This window comes from Equus caballus, chromosome 14 (genome assembly GCF_041296265.1).
Source record: "Equus caballus isolate H_3958 breed thoroughbred chromosome 14, TB-T2T, whole genome shotgun sequence".
Classification (NCBI taxonomy): Eukaryota; Metazoa; Chordata; class Mammalia; order Perissodactyla; family Equidae; genus Equus; species Equus caballus.
This window is the reverse complement of record NC_091697.1, coordinates 26,077,477-26,102,098: the sequence shown is the minus strand read 5'-3', so window position 1 is coordinate 26,102,098 and position 24,622 is coordinate 26,077,477. Positions and strand designations below refer to the sequence as shown.

The window sequence follows — 24,622 nt, the reverse complement described above, 5'->3', positions numbered from 1 at the left end:
TAGTAAATAATTGTTCTGGAACTCAACACCAAGTCTATCTGTTTTGAAAGCCCCTGCTATTAAGCGAGCTGTGCTATCTGTGATACTAAGTTCTGCAGTGTGAGAAGATTAGAGGCAATGTGTATAAAGTATAGTTCCTCGCACGTAATAGACACTTTGTAAATGCCTCTTGGATTGACATCTAGATTTATCTTCCTTTGCTGTGTCCTCTCTGGGAGGATATAACATCTATGTCTTTGTCAACATGTTATTAATGTCCTTGTCATTCTCTAACCTTGTTCAAGTCAGTCCACACCCCTCCCAGGCCTCAGGTTTTTAATCTGTAAAATGGGGGTGGATGGGAGTCTTACACATTCTACTGGTTGGGGTATAAATCAGTACAACCACCTTGGAAGACAACTCAGCAATACTTAGTAACATGAAACATGCACAAATCCTGTGATACAGTAATTCCACTCCTACCCTAAAGCAGGGTTTTTCCACCTACACACTCTTGACATTTTGGAGCGGAGATTTCTTTGTTGTGGGGGATGTTCTACCCATTTTAGGACATTTAGCAGCATCTCTGGCCTCTATCCACTAGATTCCAGTAGCATCCCCCAGTTGTGACACCAAAAATGTCTCCAGATATTGCCAAGTGTCCCCTGGGGGGAAAAATGGCCATTGAAAACCACTGCCCTAACGGGGCTCCTGCAGATGTGCATCAGGGACACGATTCACAATGATCAGGCCATGGAGTTGGCAATAGCAGAAAAGTGGTAACCACCTAACTATCTACAAGAGCTGAATGGTGTGTTTATCATGGCATAGCCACCAAATGGAATATAACACAACCCCGAAAATAAAGGAACTGCAGCTACATATGTCGACATGGATGAATTTCATAAACATAGGTTTGAGCAAAAAAAGTAAAAGCAAATTGCAGAAGCCTACATGTGGTATGATTCTATCTATATAAAGTGTGATGACGTGTAAAATGATGCCATATACTACTTACGGAATATACATAGATATGAATAGGTAGTAAAACTAAAAAGAAATGCATGGAAGTGGAAATCACCTAATTCGGGATATGGCTATTTGGGGGAGGGGGTGTGCAATCAGAGCGGGGCACATGGGCTTCCCCTCTGTTGGTATAACCTTATTTCCTAAGATGGGTATATGAGTATTCATAGATTATTTTTATACCTCTTTCTATGTCTGAAATATTTCGCAATGCTTTTTAAAGGAGTTAGAGTGAACAGGTTCTAATGGGGGGGAACGTGCAGAAGAATCACGTGGGGAACTTCCGATTACACAATCTGCCCCTTGGAGATTCTGAAATCCTCTCTCCATTCGCCACCCCCCACATCATCAGGCAGGAACTACTGCCTCAACCGCTGTCCCCGTGGGAATGTGTCATCCCTCAGGTGTCGCAGGGCTGAGAATCACTGGCACTGCGGAATTCTTGAGGATGCTTCCTCAGACTTATTCTTCTCCTCTAATATTCCATGATCTCATAAAAGAAATGAATTTGGGGTCTACTAGGCAGATAAACACATAAGCAAACACCCCCCGCCCTCCAGTTTTCAAAGTTCAGCCCATGGACTGTCCCATGTTGGGCCCTACACAGGGCCCCACAGACACATCCCTGGGGGGTAGGAGGAGAATACCTTCCTGGAGGAAAGCAGATGCTCCTACCAGAGTGTTTGAAACCATCCTTGTATTCATGGCCAACAAGGGTGTCCTGGGACTCAAGAAGCACCACTGTCTTCATTTCGCAGATAGAAAAATGACGGCTCAGCAAGGTCAAGTCATTTGAAGGTCATCCAGCTAGTGAGTGTCAGAGACGTGAATGGAACCAAGTTGGCCTTCAAATCCCCTCTCTTTGTGTTTATGCCATGCTGCCTTCCTACAGTAATAATAACTCTCATCGGTGTAGCTGAGAGTTAATTAGCAGTGCAAGAAATTAAAGCAAGAGATTTCCCCAAAAAGCACATGATTGACAAACAAATACGTGCTCTGCATTCGGAGAAAGGAGAGCAGGTTATAAGGCTGTGAAAAGTCAAGACTTGAGCTGAATCCCTGAAAAATGACTGAGTTAGTTTTAGCCAAGCAGAGAAAAGAAGAGAGTGTTCCATGTGGGGAAACAGACAAGGGAATGGGCGGAGGGCAGTGCAAGCCCGATTCTGAGAGGCAGGAAGGCAATATCAAACGCATTCTGTTTGGAACATAGCTGCTTAGAACTGGTGCCCTGTCTGCAGTTCTGTTTGTGAGGACAGTCACTGGACCAGAGGCTCCTGGGGGGGCTGAGATTGATCCTGGTCACTGTTGAATCCCCGGTGGCTGGGGCATGCTAGACAGGAAACACGACATCACAGGGATGGAGAGATGAAGGTATAAAAGCAGGAAGGAAGAAAGCAGTGAAGGCAAGGAGGGAAGGAAGGAAAGAACGTGTGTATTGAATTAGGATTTCCATTAAAATTCCAGCAGAGCCTGGATCCCTCCTGAGAAAGCAAAGGGAGTCAAAACTGAAACTCGTCAGTGGATGTATAAATGCCATGACTCACTGTCTTTGTTTACAAATGACTTTCCACTGACAACGTTAAGTTTTGCTCATACCAAGAAATGATGTGCACTGACAATCGACACAAATATTGTGCACTCATTAATGAATGTTCTCGTTACTCATCCCTGCCAGGAAGCGTCAACTCCCGCATTCTAGCCTGTTTTAAGCTAGAGACCCACATCTCCACCTCCTCAGCCTGGGACTGTGGCTGGGGAAGGGAGGGGAATGTTGGTGAGATGGAGCATGAGGAACGAGTCCCGCAGGCTGAAAGTTTGAGGAGGGGGGGCCTGAAGTTCATGCCAAAGGACACAGAATTCTTGAAGCAGCATTCAAGATCCTCACAAAATTGACCTCCTAAGGTGCGTGGGATGATCTTTCCAGAGGGTTTTCTAAAATCCAGCAAGAAAACTAGGAAACTTCTCTCCCATTGTCTCCCTTGCCCCCAGTTTCCATGGAGCTGATGGTAAATCAAAATCAAATAAACAGATCTGGCTTTGAGAACTGACTGCTGAGGGTCTGGGGCCGGGGAAGTGGAGAGCCAGCAGAGGTTGGGTTCCACAGGAAGCTGCTTGAAGCAGTACACCTCTTCCCAGTGACGTGTTTATGAGAGAAGGGCTCCCAGCTAGATGCAGAGAGGTGTTTGCCTTTCAGCATGTGCCCCATCCCGTAAATATCCTATCAGGGGCAATAAGAGTAGCAAAGAAGTCAGATCGCTGTTGGGACTAAATGAGATAACCTGTAAAATATCTAAAGCAGAGTGGGGTGGCTATTATTACTGCAGTAACTATTATTGAGGAGAGAGCAGAGAGCCTGAGGAAAGAACTGAGCAGAAACAGAAAAATTGTGGACCAGGACCAACCCTGAACCTTATCCCTAATTGCCCACCACTCCTGACCAGGGAATCTGAGCCTTGGGCAGCCAGAGAATGTCCTGAATGAAAGAACACAGAGACCCGAACGCCAGGCTTGGCTCTGCCACCAACTAGCTATGTCCCCTCCTGGGAGACACCTGGCCCTGTCTGAGCTTCCTCTGTCAGTTGGTACCCACTGTTGTGGCCATCAAGATAAAGGAAAAAACCTGCGTGAAAGGCCAGCACAGTGCCTGCCGGTGAAAATGCTAATAGCATTTGGTTTCCCTCTCTTGGCCTGTGTTCTCTTATCTGTAAAACAAAAATAATGCTGTACCTTAATTTAAAAGTTTATCAAGAAGAGTGGCATAGTACTTTTTCAATAAGCATTTGTTGAGAAACCGCAATAGGCAAAGTGACTTAAAAGGTTACAAAGAGCTTTGCAAATTAAAAATCCTAGAGGACTTGTTAGACGCTGTGAACTTCCTAAAGGGAAAGGCTTTTCTTTTCATCTATGCGCAGTGTCTAAGCCGTGCCCAATAAATATCTGAGAAAGGAGAGAAAAAGGAAAAGAGGGAGGGAAGGCAGAAAGAAAGGCAAGAAGGGAGGGAGGAAGGAAAGAAGGAAGGCAAGCATATGTCATTTATTATTGTACAATTATCATCACCATTATAAAACTAATTTAAACAAATCCAGCCAGTGCCCCCAAAAGGGCACCAAGATAAGGGCTAGGATAAAGAAAACAGGAATAATTTCCCCATTTTGACCAATGATGGGAATAGTAATGATTTTCTCTCTGAACCATAACCATCTTGCAGTTGAATAATTTCCTTTCTGGTAGAATCAAGAGCCTGGAGATGGTGCTCTGAGGAATTCTTTTATTTCTTTCCCACCTTTTAAAGAAAAGAAAACTCTAAATGCAATTATTGGCATTATTTTTATACTAACTGCAGCAGAACATTTTGGAAGATGAGGCTCCTACCAAATTAGTTTATAAAAATGAGATTTAAACAGTACCTGACCAGGAGAACCACTCAGACACCGACAGCAAGCCCTACTGAGACAAGTGAATGTGGACATGGCATCGCACATGTGTTTTCAGTTAACAAGTGGACAGCTCCGGTCTTGTGGGACACTGCACCACAGGACACCTCTGCTGACTTCAGGTTCTGCAGCAATGAGCAAGCTGAGAGCAGCAGAAGTAGCTAGCTAAAATAGATTTTTATTTTCTTTACACTGGGGGCGGACACTCAAGTCAAGTTCAAGCAACGACAAACCATACTCGGCTGAAACCATTTGTCTGGAAGGAAGATTTGTGGCTGAAGAACCGAAGATGAAACAGGCAGAAATTTCTAGAAGAAGTCTGATTCCTCTAGCGTTCCTTCCTCTCCCCATCCAAACCTCCAAACATAGACACTTAACCTGTGACTTCTCCTTGGGACCAGCTCATTATTATCTCCTTGAGCATGTGGATAATAATAATGATAATGATACTAATATAGTTCTTTCCAGCATAATTGCTAAGCCAACTCAATCTTTACAACAACTCTTTTAAGCAGATATTATGATTATCTTTGTTTACAGGTGAAAAAACTCGGGCACAGAGAAGTTAAGTAACTCACCAGTAGTCACAGAGCTATGTAAGAAGTAGAGTTAAGAGTCAATGCAGGCAGTTTGGCCCCAGAAGCTGTGCTCTGAATCTCTGTGCTGCACTGCCATTCCCTGGATGTCAGGGACCATGCTGAGCAGTTATGGCATTATTGCACTTCATTATTGCAACAATCCTATGATACCAATATTATCTCCATTTTACAGATGAGGAAACTGGCTCCAAAAGTTTAAATGCTTCCTCACAGGTCACACAGCTAGTAGGTGGCAGAGCTAAAGTTGAAATCCAGAGATTCTGTGATCCTGCAATTGTTTGGCAGAAACTAGGTCCTACGGACTGATGTTTGTGTGCCCCCCAAAATTTATATGTTGAAGCCCTAATTCCAAATGCGATGGCATTTGGAGGTGGGGCCTTTGGGAGGTAATTAGGTTTAGATGGGTCATGAGGGTGGAGCCCTCAAGATTGGACTAGTGTCCTTATAAGAAGAGGAGGAGACTAGAGCTCTCTCTCTTTCCACCATGTAAGGATATAGCAAGAAGGCAACCATCTACAAGGCAGAAAGAGGGCTCTCACCAGAACCTGACTGTGCTAGTACCAGGATCTCAGACTTCCCAGCCTCCAGAATCATGAGAAGTAAATACCTGTTGTTTAAGCCACCTAGTCTATGGTATTTGATTATATCAGCCTGACCAAAACCCTAGGCATTTGTGAGTGGGACCATCTTGGTTCCCAAGATTCCCAAGGAACCTTGAAGACCATTGCCAGTATTCATTTGTCAGGATGTGAAGGTCTGAATTGGAATCCAGTCTTTTGTGGTGTGTGAGTCAGAACAAACGTCAGGTGTCTGGTACATGAGGTTGGATCACCACTCACCCACCCTCAACCCTCCGTCCTCCCTCACACCCCACCCCAACCCCTGCCATCCTCACCCAGAGAGAACGTCTCATGAATGATCAAACCTTTGTTCCTTTATGGCAAACAGCTTGGAGGAAAAAAATGCCTGCTAGTGCTGATAAAGAATTGAAGAGGGCCAACAAAATGAAGATTCTTGGCCAAAAAACAGTAATTTGGTACAAATTAGCAAGAGAAGTGTCCAGTTCTGTACAAGCTCATATCTACAATGCAAACATATTCACCTTACAATCTATATGGAAATAAGGAAGAGCAATTTGTGAAATGGATTCTGCAGGAGCTCCAGTTTGGGCAAAAATTTTTCATCACCTGAAAGATGCAACTTCAATAAAAATTTAAAAGGAGGTTACATGTAGAGGAAAGATTTGTACAGACACCACATGATGCTGGATGGAAATGTGATGTGAGGAAAAGGCAGGTTCTCTAATAAATAATTCATGTATCTCTCACAAATACCAAACCACAGATACGCCTTTCATTAGCTGGATGTACAGGAGAGCATGGACTTCCGACACAGGTAGACCTGGGTTTGATACTCAGACACCCACTACCTATAAGACCTGAATTTGTCTCTGATCTTCTTGGGGATGAAAAATGGCAATACCCCCAAAGATACATTGTGAGAATCTAGGGGGACAGCCTGTGTAAAGTACCCCACAATTTCTAGAAAATAGTAGTTAAGTCTGCCTAGTTGCCATTGAGATAATTCACCAGAGGGGCAGGTGTTCCCGAAGTTCAAGGTTAGGAGACAATCAGGAGGGGACTTGTCTTTGAAGCCAGAATTCTGGAAGAATTTCAGTCTTTACATGGCAACCGCAAGGCAGAAAGTGGGAACTACTGCTCCTCCTCCTCATGTCATTCATTCCCAGAAATGCCAGAAAATGGCAAGGAACTAAGTCTAGTTCCTGGCACCTGGCCTTGCCTCCCACAGGTGCTCAGTGATACCTGTTGGTGGAACTGATCTTGGAATGCTGTGTGTGAGGTAAAATAGGGCAATAGGTGAAAATGTGGGACAGAGAAGTGCTGAGACCAGAGCCTCTCCCCAGAGCTGACATCTGGAGCTGTGAGCATGCGGAAGCTCCCAAAAGGGGAGAATGAAGAGGTGAGACAGAGTCAGCGAGAGCACGAGTCTTACAAGGCAGAGAGTTGTTGGAAAGGAAGCAGTAGAGAGAGAGGAAGGCGCAGGTAGAAATCAGGAGAGGTACAGGCTACAGAAGCCAAGAGAACAAAGTAGTGACTTACCAGAAACTTGGAAGTCTCTCTGCTCCTAATTTAGTTCCTCATGTCTGGCTGCGCTAATGCCTAAAATCCCGCTAAGCCCACTGGGTTAAGAGTTACACTTGCTATGGTTCCAGAGGAGAGGAAACACAGTAAGTCAGGAAAAGCTCTGGGCAGGTGAATTTGTCAGGTTTCCCTTGGGGCAGGTGGGATCTGGAATGGCAGAGTGGTGTCCTGGTAAACCTGTGATGGCACGGAGGGTAGAAAGCACTCATTTAGAGTGTTTGCCACTTTCCATGGTGTAAATACTCCTGCTTTGGATGATTTCAAGCCACCAAAGTTTTAACACCTGCCTGGCTGATTTCCTGAAAATTTTACAATCAGCTGTCACAAGCTAGAGTGGCCTAACTCCAGGACACCACTACCCAGGCAGAAGGGAGAATGGAGATTGACATACAGAACCAAGAAGGGAGGTGCAGGGCAGAGAAGGCAAGAGTTTCCTGAGTCTCACTCAGATATGTAGAATATTTTTCCCCTTTCACAAAGAAGCAAAGGAAGGAGAGACCAGCATTCACATTTAGGTATTGTTGTTTCCAATCAATTACACACATACATGGGAGAAAATTTCAGCGTGTCCCCCTCTGACACCAGATCCTCAGTTCTCCTCTCCAGAAGCAACTAAAATTCTCAATTACCACTGTATCCTTTTAGAAATATATTCTGTATATGCCAGCGTGTGTGTGTGTGCATGTCCCTTTTCAAAACTAAATGGTAATATACTGAACAACTTACTTTTTCATTTAATAATATATTTACATTATTCTTCCAGGAAAAGATACATAAATGCGTTATGTACTTTTAATGGCTGTATAGTGTTCCTTCTATGTATGTGCTATACTTTAACAGTTTCCTCACTGATGAGCATGTAAGTTTTTTCAGTCTTTTCTGTTATAAACAAATGATGTGATGAATATCCTTGTATATATACATTTGTGCACACATGTAGGCATTCCTATAAGTGAAATTTCATGATCAAATGGTATATACCCTTTTTGTTTCTGATGGATTTTTTCCCTCCCAAGAGGTTATATGAATTTACATTCCCACCAACAAGTCATGAGAGTGTCTTTTCCCCACATTGGTGCCAACACAGTGTATTCTCAAAATCTGAGACCAGCATTTGTTAAGGGCATACTCTGTTCTCATACTTGGCATGAGTTCTCTTATTTCAGGCAGGTTTATTCACAGAAGAGGAAACTGGGCCTCATGGAGACCTAGCAACTTGCCCCAGGACAGGTCTCTGTGACCTGTCTCCACTCCTCCCTCTTTACCATGTTGACTGCCTATCCGCTCCAGGCTCACTGCTGTCAGTCCAGCGCAGGAAGAGTGTAAAGTTCCCCACAGAGCCCAAAAGCCTAGGACACAGCCCCAGCATCTCTCTTTTGCTTCCCTGTTTTTTGCTTTATTTCCAGAAGTTTTGCTCATTCAGTGCTGCCCAATGATCACTCAGTCAGCCTGACCACCCTTTTAATAATTTCTGCTACTGATACAAAACGAGCCCAAACACAAACATAACTTTGGACTCAGCCCAGTGTACAGTTACCTTCTTGGTGATATGGTTTCCAGGGACATTTTGTGACATCAAAGCAGGGACCACCTGTATTCCAAAATGAGCTTGATTGGTTTTTCACTGGAGAATTCAAAACAAATTGCTGTCCTTTTGAAAAATAGCCTTTGCCTCCAAGTCTATCTCAGATAGAAAGCTTGTCTTTTCCTGTATGTCTTTCAAATAGTCTACACTCACACACATTCCCTCTGGGTCACAGAGAGAATATGTCCTCAGATGTTGCCAAATTATGGTTACACTCAGGTAGCAGATGTTTAGGGGCTGGTTAATCTTTGGGGAAATTGCCTTGAGAGGAGAGGAAGTAAAAGCAAAGATTCCTATGAACGACGTGGAGATTGCCAGCCAGGAGGAGGAGAAAGGCGGAGGGAGATGGGAGGAGTGGAAGGCAGGGAGGCAGGGAGAGAGAGAGTGCGAGGAAGACAGACTGGGGAAAATAAACCGTGCACTTAGGACGACAGCGGGAAGGGAGGCTTGGAAGCGGGGTTTTCTGGCTTTAAATGTCCGCCTGGCGTCTGGCTGGTGCTCCAGTGCTCCGTGAGGATGTGGGCGGAGGGCCAGTCCGAGGGGCTGCAAACACTGGGAATAGTGGTGGTCCTGTGCTCCTCTCTGAAACTTTTGCACTACCTCGGGCTGATTGACTTGTCAGACGGTAAGCGGACCCTCGAGCTTCCCTGTCTTATATTAGCGTGTTTTTCAGCTTAGGTTGTTGTGAAAGTAGTTTAGAAAATGCACGTAAAGTAGCGCGGAGACCCGAGAGATTTGAAAAAGCCCGGCTAGAGCAGAGCGATATGGATCCCCGCCCTCCTCACATCGCCCCAGTGGTGCGCTGTCCGTGGTTCTGAAACGTGGCTCCTGGAGAGTTGGGGAGCGCGAGGGGAGTTAGGATCTTCTCTTCCGGCTCTACGTGCGCGTGAGTCTTGATGGATTACTAGCTGTGTGAAACTAGCACAATATGTCACAATCCTCTCTCGAAGTGTCTGATAACTATTTATATTGTTCGTAGGAGCCAATGACTTTTACAAGACATTATGTTGATTAACTTTAAGACGTAGCTGGGAAGATTATGGTGGTAAAAATGTTTGTAAGATGCTAATCATTGTGCCTGACAATTAGAAGACATTTAACAAATCTCAGTTCCTTTCCCCAACCCTTAACCTCCTCCCTCCTAAGAACCCATACTCTAAAACAACCTCATCACCTGTGACTTTAGCTTCCATTCCTTAGTAAGAATGCAGTTAAAAATTTAGAGTAACTATGTTGTTTATGACTAAAAAGTTAGTGGTTTGGTTTCCAAAGTTAAAAGGGCTCAAGAAATGAAGAGTATTTTCTTCCCCCTCGTGAGATTTTGTTCCAAATAGAACATAGTTTTTCTATATGATTCTTCTCACATAAAATTAGGCTCCTGGAAAGATTCCACTTTTGATGAGCCATGCATTAAACAAGACCAGCCTCCAACGACATATATTCAATGTATATACAATGTACATTCAATGTATATTCTTTCATAACTGTATGGCGTAGACAGAATTTCTCTTCCAAGAGGTATCACATGCCGTAACCATACATCATAATGAAATACATTAGTAGACAAAAGACTGGCTAAAGTACCAACCAAAGCTGAGCTAGACCAGATTAAACTGCAGAATGATGTTGTTGGGTGAGCTCTGAACTAGGAGTCAAGAGACCTGGTTTCTATCAATGATCTGTCTCTGTTTAACCTTGGCCAAGTCATTTTTTTAATCTGGATCTCAGTTTCCTAGGAGAATATTGATGATTTTTTATCTCTGCCTCCTGCAATTCTAGAGTGACCCAAAAGTTTCTTTATATTCAGTTTTGTGATGGGGTGGTAAGGCAGTCACTGAGGGCTTCATCCCTGCTTCAACAAAACCACTTCCACTTTATCTGTTCTATGTGTTAGCACTGTATGTAAGAACTTTTTAAGCTTCAGCTAAAATTTAGTGAATCTATGAGTCTATGATCGTGTTTCCTTGAGATTTTGAAAGTGGAAGCACATTCAGAAAACTTCTTTCTTAAAAACCACCTGAAATCTACAATCTGGAAGAATAGTTCTGTGCACACATACAGACTTTTTCCGGCCCTCACTCTCTTAGACGTGCCCTTCTAAAACTCCAAACTCAGCTTGCCAGTCCATCACAGTTGAGCAAAGCCCCGCTTTCCACCAGATCCCAAGAGATGATGTTGCATCCCTGCTCAGAGCTTCAGAGCAGATACCCACTGAGATTACAAATTAATGCAAGAGCTTCCGCCTTCTTTATATGGCTAAAGATGCAGTGGAAATACGACCCTGCTCTTCCTTTCCATCTTCAGAGGTATCCATCTCTCTTCTCTGCTTTATCTTCTCAAACTTACAGCTTTTGGTTTTATCACCACAGAAGATATCAGTTATTCATCCGACATTATAATGATGAGAGTGTTAAGGTGAAATGTAAAGAACGTATGTTTAAGACTACCTCCAGGAACCCCTGGTGAAGGAAGGAATTAATATCTATTCAGCACCTACAATTTCCCAGGTATAGTCTTCTAGGTCCTTTTATATACATGAGCTAATGTAACCCTCAAAATAACACTCTAAGGAAGAAAATTACACAACACTGGAAAGTAGATGTCATTGTTCCTTTTATATAAGGAAGAAGACAGGTTTAGAAGAGTTACATAAAATTTCCAAAGATACAGCGATAGCAACAAGGAGGTATTTCCCTCTGAAATTTTGCCCTCTGTTCTCGACACCAAGTGCCTCAATAAGCCAACCCAGATAGGGTCTGTGGTCTGTCATTAAGTCTATACCACAAATAAGCTCTAATGCTAGAGCCCTCACCATATAAAGTGCCATTTTTAATGTGTATGTGATATGGGAAACTCTGTTTACCCATTTGATTATTAAGGGGAGAATACTATCTCCTACTAAATACGCTGGGACCAATGTGATGTGGTCAATTTAAAGAGAGTGGTAGACCATCTCTGAAGAACCCATCAGTAGTCTTTCTTAGGCCTTTTGTCTTGTTCTTATTTTATCTTTTAGTGGTAATTTAGAAATAGCATAGATATTGAGCCTAGAGTCAAAAGAGCTGGGTCCAATCCTGGATGTGCCATTTATCAGTTGTGCAACCTTGGGCAAGTCTCATTTTTTCTCTAGCTTTCACTTTCCTCATTTGTAAAAATAAAGAAATATGAATGATGGTTGTGTCAATCTCCTAGAGATGCTGTAACAAATTACTTCAAATTGGTTGACTCAAAACAACATAAATTTATTCTCTCACAACTCTGGAGGCTAGAAGTCCAAAAGCAAGGTGTTGGCAGGGCCATCCTCCCTCCGAAGCCTGTAGAGGAGAATCCTTCCTTGTCTCTTCCAGTTTCTGGTAACCCCAGGTGTTCCTTGGCTTGTGACAGCATCACTCCAACCTCTGTCTCCATCTTCACATGACCATCTTCTCCCTGCTGTCTCTGTCTTCACACGGTATTTCCCTCTTCTTATAAGGACACTAGTCATATTGTATTAAAGCCCACCTTAATGACCTCATCTTAACTTGATTCTATCTGCAAAGCCTCTATTTCCAATAAGGTCACATTCACAGGTACCAGGGGTTAGAACTTCAACCTATCTTTTTGGATGACGTAATTCAACCCATAACAGTAGTGGTAGTGCTGCATGTTGTTGTTGTAAGGATTAAATGAAGTGTCACATGAGGAAGTACCAAGCTTATTATCTGTCGCATAGTGGGTACTTCATAAATGCTTAATTCTTTTTCAGCCTTAGAGCATGCCAATCAAATGAATACACTACTCCTCAGGGAAAAAAAGACAAAACCCATGCTTTATGTCTTTGGTTTAAGACCATCAGTCCTCTTGGGCAGTATAATCCTTCCCTTTGGATTTGGAAGTTGCCAGGGAAACTTCCAGATTAGGAAGGCTGGGATGGCTTTTCTCCATTATGCTATGTCACCGCACATACCCAGCCTTCACTGCCAGGGCCTGCTAGTCAGTCGAGCTCATCACCACTTCCACCAAAGTAAGGACAGCAGAGCCTGCACAGAGGAGAAGATCAAGGCAGGGGCGTGGAGGAGACACACAGGTAATGCCCCCTAGAAGGTTCAGGGACCATTACCAGTTAATTCTCTACCTCTCTTCTCAGCTGCTGCTCTTGAGCCAGCCTTATACAACTTTACCCTCATTAGATAAGAGTCCTCTTTCCCCAAAGCATCATGTCTACTGGCTCTGCCATGGTAACTTCAGATGTGATTCACTCTTCCAGGTCAAGCATCGACTGAAGCAGCGAGGCACACATCAGCATTTCACAAAGTGGGTTCTCCTGCTGCCGTATCTTATATCTGTCTAAACATAGGGTCATTTTGCTATGTCTCTGACCACAAAATGTTCACAAAATCAGGAATATCACAGGCTATGCCAGAACCACAGCCAAAAATAATAGCAATAATAATAACTTGACAAGCTCTTGGGGGAACCATGAGAATTCAGGTGTGTTTTTGGGGGTCTTTAGAGAGAGTCAATTTTCTACGTATTCTAAATTGTATGAAACATGTGATATTACTCTGGAGGTTTGCTGGATCCAATTGATGGCAAAATATTTGGAATATGGTTCATATGAAGCCAACTACCCAGACATAACCAGCTTTAAGCATTTCTTATGGGCTTAGTGCCTGTCTAGTACTTTATAGTTTAAGAAACCGTTGCCCATCCAGTGTTTGACTTGAACAGCAGAGAAATCTTGTGAGATATAAGAGCTTATTTATTATTGAACTAATTTTATAGTTTTAAAAAAACTGCGGCTCTGGAGCTTTGACTTCAAGGCCACATGGCTAGGAAGTAACAATTTCAGGACTCAATTCAAGTCCTCTGAGTCCCACCCCAGAGCACTTTCCAATGTCCAATTGCAGCAAAACTTGCACTTAAACTGTGCCTGGAACATCAGAATATCACTGTTTCTACTCATTGAATATTTGTGTTATTCCTCTTGGTGAAATACACATAACCTCATACAGTTAGGCTGCCGTGGGCTGAATCATGGCCATCCAATGGTATCAGGTCCTAAATCCTGTAACCTGTAAATGCCACCTTATAAAGAAAAGGTTCTTTGCAGGTGTGATAAAGTTAAAGATCTTGAGATGAGGAGATTATCCTGAATTATGTGGGTGGGTCCTGTATGCCATCATAAGCATCATAAAAGACAGGCAGGCAGTGATAAGACAGAGACAGAAGAGGAGAAGGCGATATGAAGATAGAGGCAGGGATTGGAGTGATGTGGCCACAAGTCAAGGAGTGCTAGCAGCACCAGAAGCTGGAAGAGGCAAAGAATGGATTCTCCCCTAGCGCCTTGAAGAGGAGTATGGCCTTGCTGATAAATGTGTGTGTGGGTGCATGCGTGCGTGGTGTGTGTGTATATATATGAATCTCCAGAGTTTATATACCTTTCCACCACTGAATAAACAAAGTAACCTGGGTGGATTACTCCTCTATAACCTTAGCCCTAAAGTTTCTTTTTTCTTTTTCCTCTTTCTACCTCCAGATTTGGTTAGTTATTTGTAATTCTTCTGTAGATACACTTGAAATCGTACCCTTAATCCTTGATTACTTAAATATTGGCTTTTAGCAGTGTCTCTTGCCCACTTTCTCTGAAAATCAGAAGACAAGGACACTTTTACTTCATCTACTTCTCTCATCTTTTCCTCCACCTACCAAATCTGCTCATTATCTTATCATTTCCACATCGTCAAGGTTTATCATGCTCCCGGAACACACCTCTTTCAGGCTGATGGGAGGGGTTTCCTCGGATCTCTCAGCCCCCATGAGGACAACCCCATCTCCTGCTCCAGGTGGGCTCCCAGTTCTGTCTCTAAAGCTTCTCTACGTGTTTGAGCAGCAAGAAGACAGCCAGGTTTCCCCTCCTCCAGCCAGGCGAGTGCTTCTGTGTTGAGAAGCTTTCCCGGTCCTTTGGATCTCAAAGGGATATCCAGAGTGCCCAGGTCTAGGCAGCCACCCCTTCTCTCAGCCACAGCCTGAAGGCTCCCAACCTGATCAACAAAAGGACACTGACTTCAGGGCCCCTCTGCTCCCTACCCACCTTCCCCAAACCCATCCAGCGCAAAAGGCAGGCCAGATTTGCTGGCGTCGCATGGCTAGGATTTTGCAGTCTGTTATAGTAAGCATGATAAACTTCTAAAAATTTATTTTTCTATCCAAGATCATAGATTCTGAGAAAAAGTCAGGCCCACATACAAGTCAAAGCAACTGTCTATGATTAGTTTGAGGTTCTTCAGAGGAAGAAAAACAAAATGATCAACTCACCTGATTCGTAAAAACGTGTTTCCTATTTATTTTCACTCAATTACACAAGTAATCCGTGAGCGGATGCTTGCTTTTTAAATAGTGGCTTACAATACAGATGAAGTGAAGTGCCCGCAGCCTGCGCTGACTGCCCACTTTCATCCCCAGTGCTATGTGCTCCTGTGAGCTGGTGCTCAGAGGCTAAAGATAACGATGCAGATTCCCGAGTCCTGACACAGAAGGATCACCACCCAATTTTTATATTAAGAAACATGAATACAAAATGTATTTAAGGAATAAAATAAACCTGCTTAGAATGTCCATGATATTTTCAACTATAGAAGAAACTGGAGAGAAAGGAGAAGAGGAGAAATAAGATAGAAAGGAGAGAGATGGGAAAAAAGAGAGGAGAGAAGAGAGAGATGGACGGAAGTGGCAGTGAGGGGATGGGGACAGAGAGGGGCACTAACAGGAGGACATTCAGCCAGTTCTGATTCTCCAGGTCACTTGGGTGTCCAGTGAGTTGCACCCTATAATCGCTGGCCTTTGCAGTTGACTTAGCTAATTAACAGCTTACCAAGTGCTCTTTGTGGTTCAGCCTCCAGACACTCTATGCCGCAAAGCCAGTCACAGCAGCCTGCCTCCCCTTGAGCTGTGGCCAGAACACCATCCCTGCAGACAAAACCAGCCCCAGGGAGGAACCCAGCCTTTGTCTCCAAGGTCCGTGAACCTGGCTGTAAAGAACAGTCTGTCTGGTTACTTCCTCAGGCATCTCTCGGGCTGGGCGTCTGAGGTTTTCTAGAATAAAGAGCTCAGTGTTTTGTTTAGCATAGTCAGTTCAGTCCTCCGTTGAGCCAATGCCCTTGAAATGCATAAGCACTGCAGTCTTGTTCCTGTATTGCTCTCAAGGCAACATTTAAAGATTGAAAAGTCAAAGCTGTCCCTGGATTCCTCATCCCCACCCTCACCTTCTCTCTCCGTGCCGCTCGTCTTCTCTCTGTCCAGCCCCGGGGCCCCAGACCTCCCTCACACTCCTCAAGGCCTTGTCTGTGATGCCCGCTCAGCTCGTCCTCCCCTTAATACTCTCCCTGACTTTCCTGCTTTTAACCCATCTCCATCAAAGCTTACCCGGCCTGTGTTCCATTCCTTCTGCACGCTGACTGACCTCAACTTACTCCCGGAAAGCAGACCCTGCTTAGGCAATCATTTTGTCAGTGAATTGGGGTGTGAAGAGCCTGAGTAAAATCTTCTTTTTTTAAATTATGGTGCTAACATAGTATACTGGCTTTCAACTCTTAGCTGCTGTCACGTTCGCTTATTTTAAAAACTAGAGAGAAGATGGTTGAGGTGATCCCCTTGGGTCGCTGTAAACTGTGCCTCCCGAGGGAATCAACTTTAAGAGAAGAGTTGGTTCTGGCCCCAAGAACAAACATTTGTTGAATGAATGAACGAATGAATCCAGGAATGCCTTTATCCTGCAGACAAGGTGGAAACTTGGGGAGGGGCTAAGACAGTGATTGTGTCTGCCCTGTTCACCACAGATTCCTTCTGCTCAGCACATGCCCAGCGGGGGGTAGATGCTCAGTAAGTGTCAAATGAATAAACAAGTAACTAATGAATGACAGGCCCAGGAGTTTATCTCCAAAGCCTCCTGACAACGCAGAATGCATTTGGGGCCCAAGACAAAGACTTCCCACATCCCTGGCAAAGACCCACATGCCACGCTTCACACACAGTTACTTCTCGCTCCTCTCCAGTGGGCCTTTGTTTCCTCCAAAGCAGGCTCCTTCTCCAAACCTCTCTACTCCCTTCCTAATACACATCCTAATTATTTACAGAAGCTTGCTCGTCCCCTCTGGCCTGCCCTGGGGTTATCCCCTGATATTTCAGAGAATATTCCAAGAATAGAGCAAGTTCTCCTACTTAACAAATACATACTCGGCAAAAGCTGGTGAATGGATTAATGCACAAATTAATTACCATCCTTTTCATAGCAAAGGACCTGAGCATCCTTTCAAGCCCAACCCTGGGGCACCCCCATTGCTATTTCTGTGAGGTTAGGAAAAGAGCCGGGGAGGTATGCCCACAGACCTAGACTCCAGCCTCAGCCAGTCCCTCCGCGTCCCTCTCTGGGCTCACTCTGGCCCAGAGATGAGCAAGTTGAATTAGATCAGTGGTTTCCAAATGGTGATCTACAGAATCCCCTTAAGGACCACTGTATGGGATTTGGAAAGGAAAATGACATTCTTCTCACCTCCCAGTTTAACCCCAGCGTCTGATTGCTTTCATCTGTTTTCCATACTTAGCCTCCATGCAAAATTTTCCTTGACTAAAGAATTCCTTGCCTTTATAGAAATTCGAAAACCACTGGATGATATCTAAGGTCTGTCCAGACTTGAAGTTTTCATGATCCCATGATTCCACTTTACGTAAGAAGACCTAGGATGTACTTGCTTCCAAGGTGGACAGAAGGGATATGACCCAGCCAGGGCCACAGCATTTCTCTATGGCACCATCACCATGACAACCAACCATCAGTTAAGAGGCCTTATGTGTGCACTGGTCCTGAGCCACAACCCCCAGAACACTGGAGCCAGCAGCAGCCATAAAACATAGAACTAACGAGCAATGGTCCTGTTCACGTGGCTGCTAGAGTCTAAGTAAGTGGAGGATGTGTCGCAAAAGCCAAGATGAGGTCACCACGCACCTGGCATCAAAAAGGCATATTTCATAAAATGTTTAGCTGGATAGGACCTCAAAGGGCTTGGAAGTGATCTAGTGTCATGGAAGTAGCCCTGGAAACGGAGTCACAGGCCAGAATTTAAACCTCAGCTCTGCCATTTTTTGACTAATGACTTTGGGCAAGGTACTTAACTCCCATGAGTCTGAGTCTCCTAATCTGTAAAATGGGGTTATGTGACCCCCCCTTGCAGGATGCGGGAGGATTTGTTGAAAGAAATTTTGTGAGAGCATTTGGCTCAGAGCCAACACTATAAATATTCCACGAGGTCACACACCAGTGCCCTTATCCTTCTGTTATCCTCAGCTCAGCACTGCTATGGGCTGAGAGGCCGCTGGTGCCTGGGGAGCCAGCGGGGCCCCCGAGGCTTCTGCCTCGGTTCCCAGTGCTTCAGGGGTGCGGTCCTGGAGGGGGCGCTGAGACACCACCCGAGAGTCTCGCTCGCAGGAATTCAATATAGAAAACACATTAAGACCTGTTTACATGGAAGTGCTGTTTATAATTATTGCTCCCTACGGGATATTCCCCCACTGCTTCCTCCAATCCTGTTTTAAACTGCTCCTCTAATAGAGCTTTCTTGGCTTCCCCGAGGGAGACATTCACAGATGCTAATAGAGACATAATTCAAAAATTGCTTGATATACATGCCCTCAATTTTCCCCAAGAACCACCTAAGTAAAGATCCCCAAACATGCAACGCACTCAGTGGCCAGATGCAATTAAACATGCATGGTATTAAAGGTACCGGCTGCAGCTCAGCCAGGTCTGCAGTAAGCTGCAGCGGTCAGGGCACTTTATACTCGGAGCCCCCCGAGGCCAAGTGCAGCAGGAAAGAAGCAGGCTGCTGGGAGGAAGCCTTGGAGGACCCCTCCTCTCGAGTGTCCACTCCAAGCCTTTCCAGACAAGGCCAGGAGGCTTTTAAAAACCCTCCAGGTCTGAAGAAGCAAAGAATCAACCCTCAGCAGCTCCAGGAATAATGACTTCCATCTCTCTGCCATGTAAAGGGGAGAGAGAAGGCAGAAAGGAGCCAGGCGCAACATTGCAACATTGCAACATTGTGTTGCAACATTATGTAAGCAGCACTGCATTCCAGAAAGGGAGGTCTGGGTCCAGATCCAGGGCGGCGGGACAAGCGCTCACTCTCTGTGGGACCCCAGCAGAGGGGCATAAGCTTTCTGAGACTCGGCCTGTCTGATGCCAACTGGGTATGCTAATATCACCTCCACCTCCACCTCCGGGGTTTGCTGGGAAGATAAACGGAGATTAACAAATGCGAAAGCACTTAGCATATCTTTACATAGTAGGAATTCGTTAAACTTTCTTTCTATAAATCTTCTCTTGCCTGAATATGCAGGCCTTGGACATCCTTATATGCTCGTTAAACAAAAAGATGAATGTTGAGCCAATCCTAAACATACTGAAATTAGAAAATTAAAAGGAGTAAAGGAAGATCAATTAAAAGAAGTTTGACTTACCCAAAACTAATAAACTTAATGAAACTTGGTATCTCAAGAGGAAATTAATATAAATTGAAAATAGCATAGGTTCAAGGTAGCTTTAGAGAAATTTCTAGAGACTAGATCCATAATTGATTAATAAACTAAAAATACAGAGAGAATTGCCGAAGGCTAAAAAAGCAGAAATCCAGTGCCCCTGCTCCCACCCACTTTTTCCTGCAGAAAGACTAGAAGCCCAGAGAAGGGAAATGCCCAGCCCAGCAAAGAACACTGAACCAAGGCTTGAGGGATGCGGCTCAGTGTTCTTGCCCTTGCACTGGCCTCCCGGAGGACAGGCCAGCCCTCCTACACATTGTCCCTTAAAGATGGTGCCAGATTGACACCCAGGCAGGTGACCCAGAGCTCAGTTGACCACCCCACCATCCTCACACAGGAATACATGGGAGGGGAAAGGAAAGGAGCCACGTCTGCTGCACACCTACTATGTGCCTTGTCCTGAGTGTCCACCTAATCCTCAGGAAGACCCTGAGAAGGGTATCCTTCTCATACGAGGAAATGACATTGGGCAAGTGACATAATTACAGAAGCCACACAACGATTGTGTGACTGGTATAGAATTCAAGCCAAACCCCCTGGGCACAGCATTCAACTCTTTCTACTTCTCCAGCTGTACAGATGCAAACATCTGCATCTTTCCACTTCTCCAGCTGTACAGACAAACAACTGCATCTTTCTACTTTTCCAGCTGTACAGATGCAAACATCTGCATCTTTCCACTTCCCCAGCTGTACAGATGCAAACATCTAACCACAGAAGGCTCTCAGTTAACATGACCAGATTTTAATTGACATGAATGAGCTTCAATCAAACTATAAATGCTGAGATTTTTCAATTACATAAAGTATTTGAAAGACCCCATAAATTCTCCTGTCATATACAGCTAGTTACAGTGACTGCAGCGGGCACTTTTGATTTTTGCTTGGGGGAGGGATTAGCAAGCAGAAAATTAGGGGGCCTTAGGAAGGGCAGGCAGCTGCGAAGAGGGAAGGCGGCGGGGACAGGCTGGAGCCAGTCCTGCCCCGCTGGTTTTCACCTTCACCGTGTGGCTCTTGGCTGGTGCCTTTGCAGGAACCACAGCTGGAAGCACCCCAGTTCACTCCCGAGGAGAACTTCAGACTCTTGGGGCAGATCTAACACTAACAAGAATCCCAGCCTGGCCCCTCCGGGATGACAGATGCTGTTGCTCTCGGATGGGGAAAAGGCTGAAGTGCTCTCAGCCAAAGACCTCAATTTATCTTCAGGACAATTTTAATTGGAAACCTCGCCTCGCTGCTGCCCACTTTTTCAGAAGTAATTAGAATGCTAATCTATAAGAAAGATGTCTATTAAAAATAAATTAATAATAGATAATACATTTTGGCTTACATTTTGAATAATATGGCCATCCCATCTTAAAGTAAAAAAATCATATATTTTTAATAAGCCTGAGCCATGTTTCCCTATGAACCACCGATGGTTCATTTTTATTATCCATAAAGAGACATTATGGGTAAGCTTTTTTTTTAAATGGCAAACCAGAACCTTAGAACTGCTCTCTTTTGGAGATCTCCAAGCACTCTCTGAGCATCAGGACTTCCTCCTGTCATCACAGAGCCTGAGATGGAGAGATGGCCCCTATCAGCCTCTAACACACTCCTCATCCTCAGACCTTCACCCCTGATCAGACAGAAGCGTGTGGCAAAATCAAAACCAAACACAGTTCAAATTCCAACTGTGTCACTTGAAACTCATAACCAAGCCCTAATGGCCTAGCAAATGGGCATTTATAAAATAATCCTCATGAGGTTGTTTAAGGAGGGTGTAACTGAGGGTGTGAAATGCATTGGACACAGCAGCTTGCCCCGAGAGGCTCTTTAGATGTCCCTTCCTCTCCTGTCAACAGCTAGAACCATGAGGAACGTCTGAAGCTGTTACACACACGTGCCCATGCACATAACCTGGCATTGTACACACAAAGAGAACAAATATGTTCTGTCCATTTGACGAACATCCACGAGCCCTCCCGTAAAAAGCTGCTGAGTTTGGAGAACAAATAATTCTGAACTATGCTAAGAAGATGAAATGTGTAGACTACAAGGGTGGTAACTAGCTCTTCTTCCAGCACTGATAATCAGGTTGTTGACTTACAATAGCCAAAGGTAAGTCAGCATTCACTAAACTCATTCTCCATAACAGCCCCATTGCTGGTTCCAGGGGTACAGAAAGATGTGTGACACAGGTGTCTCGTCCTTCTCCACCATAGGACACGGTTCCCCCATCCACTCAACTGCTCAAGTCTAGAAAATCTTCCTTCTCACCTCTCGGTTCCTTCCCCTCACACCTCCTCCCCTACGTCAGCAAGTCTGGTGGATTCTCTCTGCCAGATTCACAATCTGCCTCTCATCTGTCTCCCTCAACGTCAACATCATCGCTCAGCCAGTTGCAACACTCTTCTAGCAGGTCTTTCTTCCGCATCTACTAAAAACAAAATAAAACAAAACAAAAAACTCTTATTGAAATATAATAAGCACCAGAACCCATGTAACTAACACCCAGATATTAAAAAAAAAAAAAAGAGGACGACCATGACAGCATCCCAGAGGCCCCCTGTTTGCTGCGTTCCAGTCACTCCTTGCCAAGGATAACTTCTGTCCTGACTTGTAACAGCACAGATTAATCTTACTTGGTTCTGCACTCTATATTCGTCTATATTGTTGGATGCTCTTGTAGTCAATTCATTCATGTCACTGTGTAGTATTTCATTGTATGAATATGCTAACAATTTGTTGTTTATTTTACTGTTGATGGACACTGGGGTGAGTTTCGGGTTTGGGGAATTATAAACTTGATACCTCTGCTTCCTGTTGCTTTAAAGATAAAAATCTGAACTTGACTGATCTGATTGTCACCATCTTCCCTGACAACACTTCCTCCGTTGGGGGTTCTGCTCCACCACTTGGTTCCTCGAAAGGCTAGCTTGCTCTCCTCTCATGATACTCGCACCTGCTGTTCCCTCTCCCTGAGACTCCTTCCCTACCACTCTTTCTCATCCTTATGCTTCAGCTCACATGTCTGCAAACTCTCCTCCCCCCGAACTTAAATTAGATTCCTTCTTATTTTCCTTCTTCATGCTGCCCTCATTCTTTTCCTTCACGACACTTAAGAATATTCATAACTGCATATTCATTTTGTGCAATTATTTGTTTAACGTGTCAGTCTTGCTGAATGGAGGACTTGCCTAACTTATTTGTGACCATGTTACTGGCACCTGGAACAGAATAGGAGCTCAATATCTAGTTGTTAAATGAGTGACAGAACGTCCCATACCCTCAAGGAGCCCATGGTCAGGAGAGACAGAAAAGCCTTTCTGTATCCTACCATGCAAAGTGATGGACGCTGCAGGAGAGGGATCTTGTCGTACTGACGCTGTCTGTGGAAGACAGAAAAACTTCCCTTTCAGAGGAAGTAGCTCTTGAAATGACATTTAATAGAGGGCTGCACAATGTACAACTCCAGCAGGCACCATTCACACTGTAATCTAAATAGTGCCCCCTGGAGGTGTACAATGCAATGGGATAGGGTTGAAGGAAACCCAGGAAATGACCCAGCAGAGAGGGAAGGAATCAGGGCCCAGATGAAGGCAGGAGCATGTACACAGGTATGAAAGTGTCACCCAGGAAGTCGTGTTGGGGGAGGAGCAAGTACTTGCAGAGAGTGAGTGTGTGTGTGCAGCAGGGTGACAGTGGGTAGGAGAGAAGCAACAGACAAAACCTGAAAGCTAAGCAGGGGGTAGCTCATGAAAGCCCTTGAATGCTTCTTAAAGACCATGGCCTTTCTCCTGCAGGCAGTGGGGGGCCATGGAAGGCTTTAAAGTGAGGGACATATTCAGATGGATTTCCTTTGAAGACCTTGTTAGCTCCTTCCCCAGAGCCTCTACACAGGAGGTTCCTGGAAAGCTTCACCTCGTCTTCCCTCCCCACTTGGAATGTCATACACACACACCCATCCTCCCCATCTAGTAAGCTCCCACTCCCTTAGATTGCAGCCCCCCCCCCACTCCCTCAGGGACGCCTTCCCTGACAGCCTGCATTACACCAGCGCCCCCTGTGACTCCCTCCCACAGCACCAACTGGCTGCCCCCTGCAGCACTTCTCACAGGTCTAAATTTATATTTGTGTCTGTGATTCTTAGGTTAAGTCCTTCATGAACCAAACCATAGTCTCAAAGCGCCTGGCTTGTACTAGATGCTCCATAGTTATGTGCTCTCAGAATGACTGTTTTACAAAGGTCCTTCTGCCTGTTCATACCGGGAACCCATCGGTAGGGTTGAGCCTACAGGGTGGGGGCTGGAGCTTTGCAGAGTCTTGGGGAGAGATGCTGAACATGTGAAATTGAGTCCCAGGGGTGTTAGTGCCCGATACCCAAGCCAGGAAATGTTAAAGTGGGCATTTGAACCCACATCTGTCTGACTGCAGAACCAAACTCTATTGGCTGTATTTTCTTGTTTACTGTATTCTTGATGCTCTGGCATCTGGGGCCTTGATCCTGGAGAGACTGCCCTTCCCAGAGCTAGCTAATTCCTAAGGATAGCAAATGACTGCCCTGCAAGTGTGCCTTAATCAACCAACCAACCAATCCAGAGCCCACACCCCAACCATCTCCTCTATCTGACTCTCGCACAGCAAGCCAATATTCCCTCTGCCCTAAATCATCCCAGGGCCAGGGACCAGACAACTAGGGACCAATCCTATAGCCCAGAGGTTGCCAAAATTATTCGAGCATTCCAATCCTAAGCTTCCTCAACATGCCTATCCTGCCTCACTCATTCCTTCCCATGAAAACCCCAATAAAGGCTCTGGGCCATGCTGTCCCCTCTCCATTCTCTGTCTCTTGACCAACCCTGGTGCTTCCCTGTGTGGCTCTGCACAGCATGCAATGCCTCCCGTTTCTAGGAATCTGTGAGGATAAACGTCTTCCTTCAAGGCAGTCATTTCCAGGTCTGCATGTCTTACTCTGTCTGATTAAAACAAATCCCAGGTACAAATTTTAACACAAAAACCCTTTAACGCATTCAGGTGTCCCAGAGTCCTAACTCCTCGAGGATGCAAATGTGCAGTGAATGCCTTTCTGATCCTTGTGGCTCCCAACGCGGCATCCGGCACTGAGAAGGTGCATGAATGTTTGCAGATAATGAACAAGAAGCTCTCGGGAGCCGTCATCTCCCAAGAATCTGCTTTAGCCCCACCTCAGGCCCGGGCGTGGAGCTTCTCCAATGGCCTCGGGACCAACCAGTTTTACAAATTATCAACATCTCCCCATTAGCTG

The 24,622-nt window shown here is 44.9% G+C and overlaps 1 protein-coding gene across 4 annotated transcripts in view; it reads left to right on the top strand.

The window, feature by feature from the left end:
* KCNIP1 (potassium voltage-gated channel interacting protein 1) overlaps positions 1-24,622 on the top strand; it is a 344,269-nt gene that overhangs the window by 288,580 nt on the left and 31,067 nt on the right. The window contains exon 1 of one of the 4 annotated variants that reach the window (XM_070233928.1): positions 9,110-9,410. The exons of the other annotated variants lie outside the window; for them this stretch is intronic. Within the exon in view, the coding sequence (XP_070090029.1) occupies positions 9,302-9,410 (109 nt within the window). The 5' untranslated portion in view covers positions 9,110-9,301. Of the gene's footprint in view, positions 1-9,109; positions 9,411-24,622 lie in introns of those variants that run through there. 4 annotated transcript variants of the gene reach the window in all.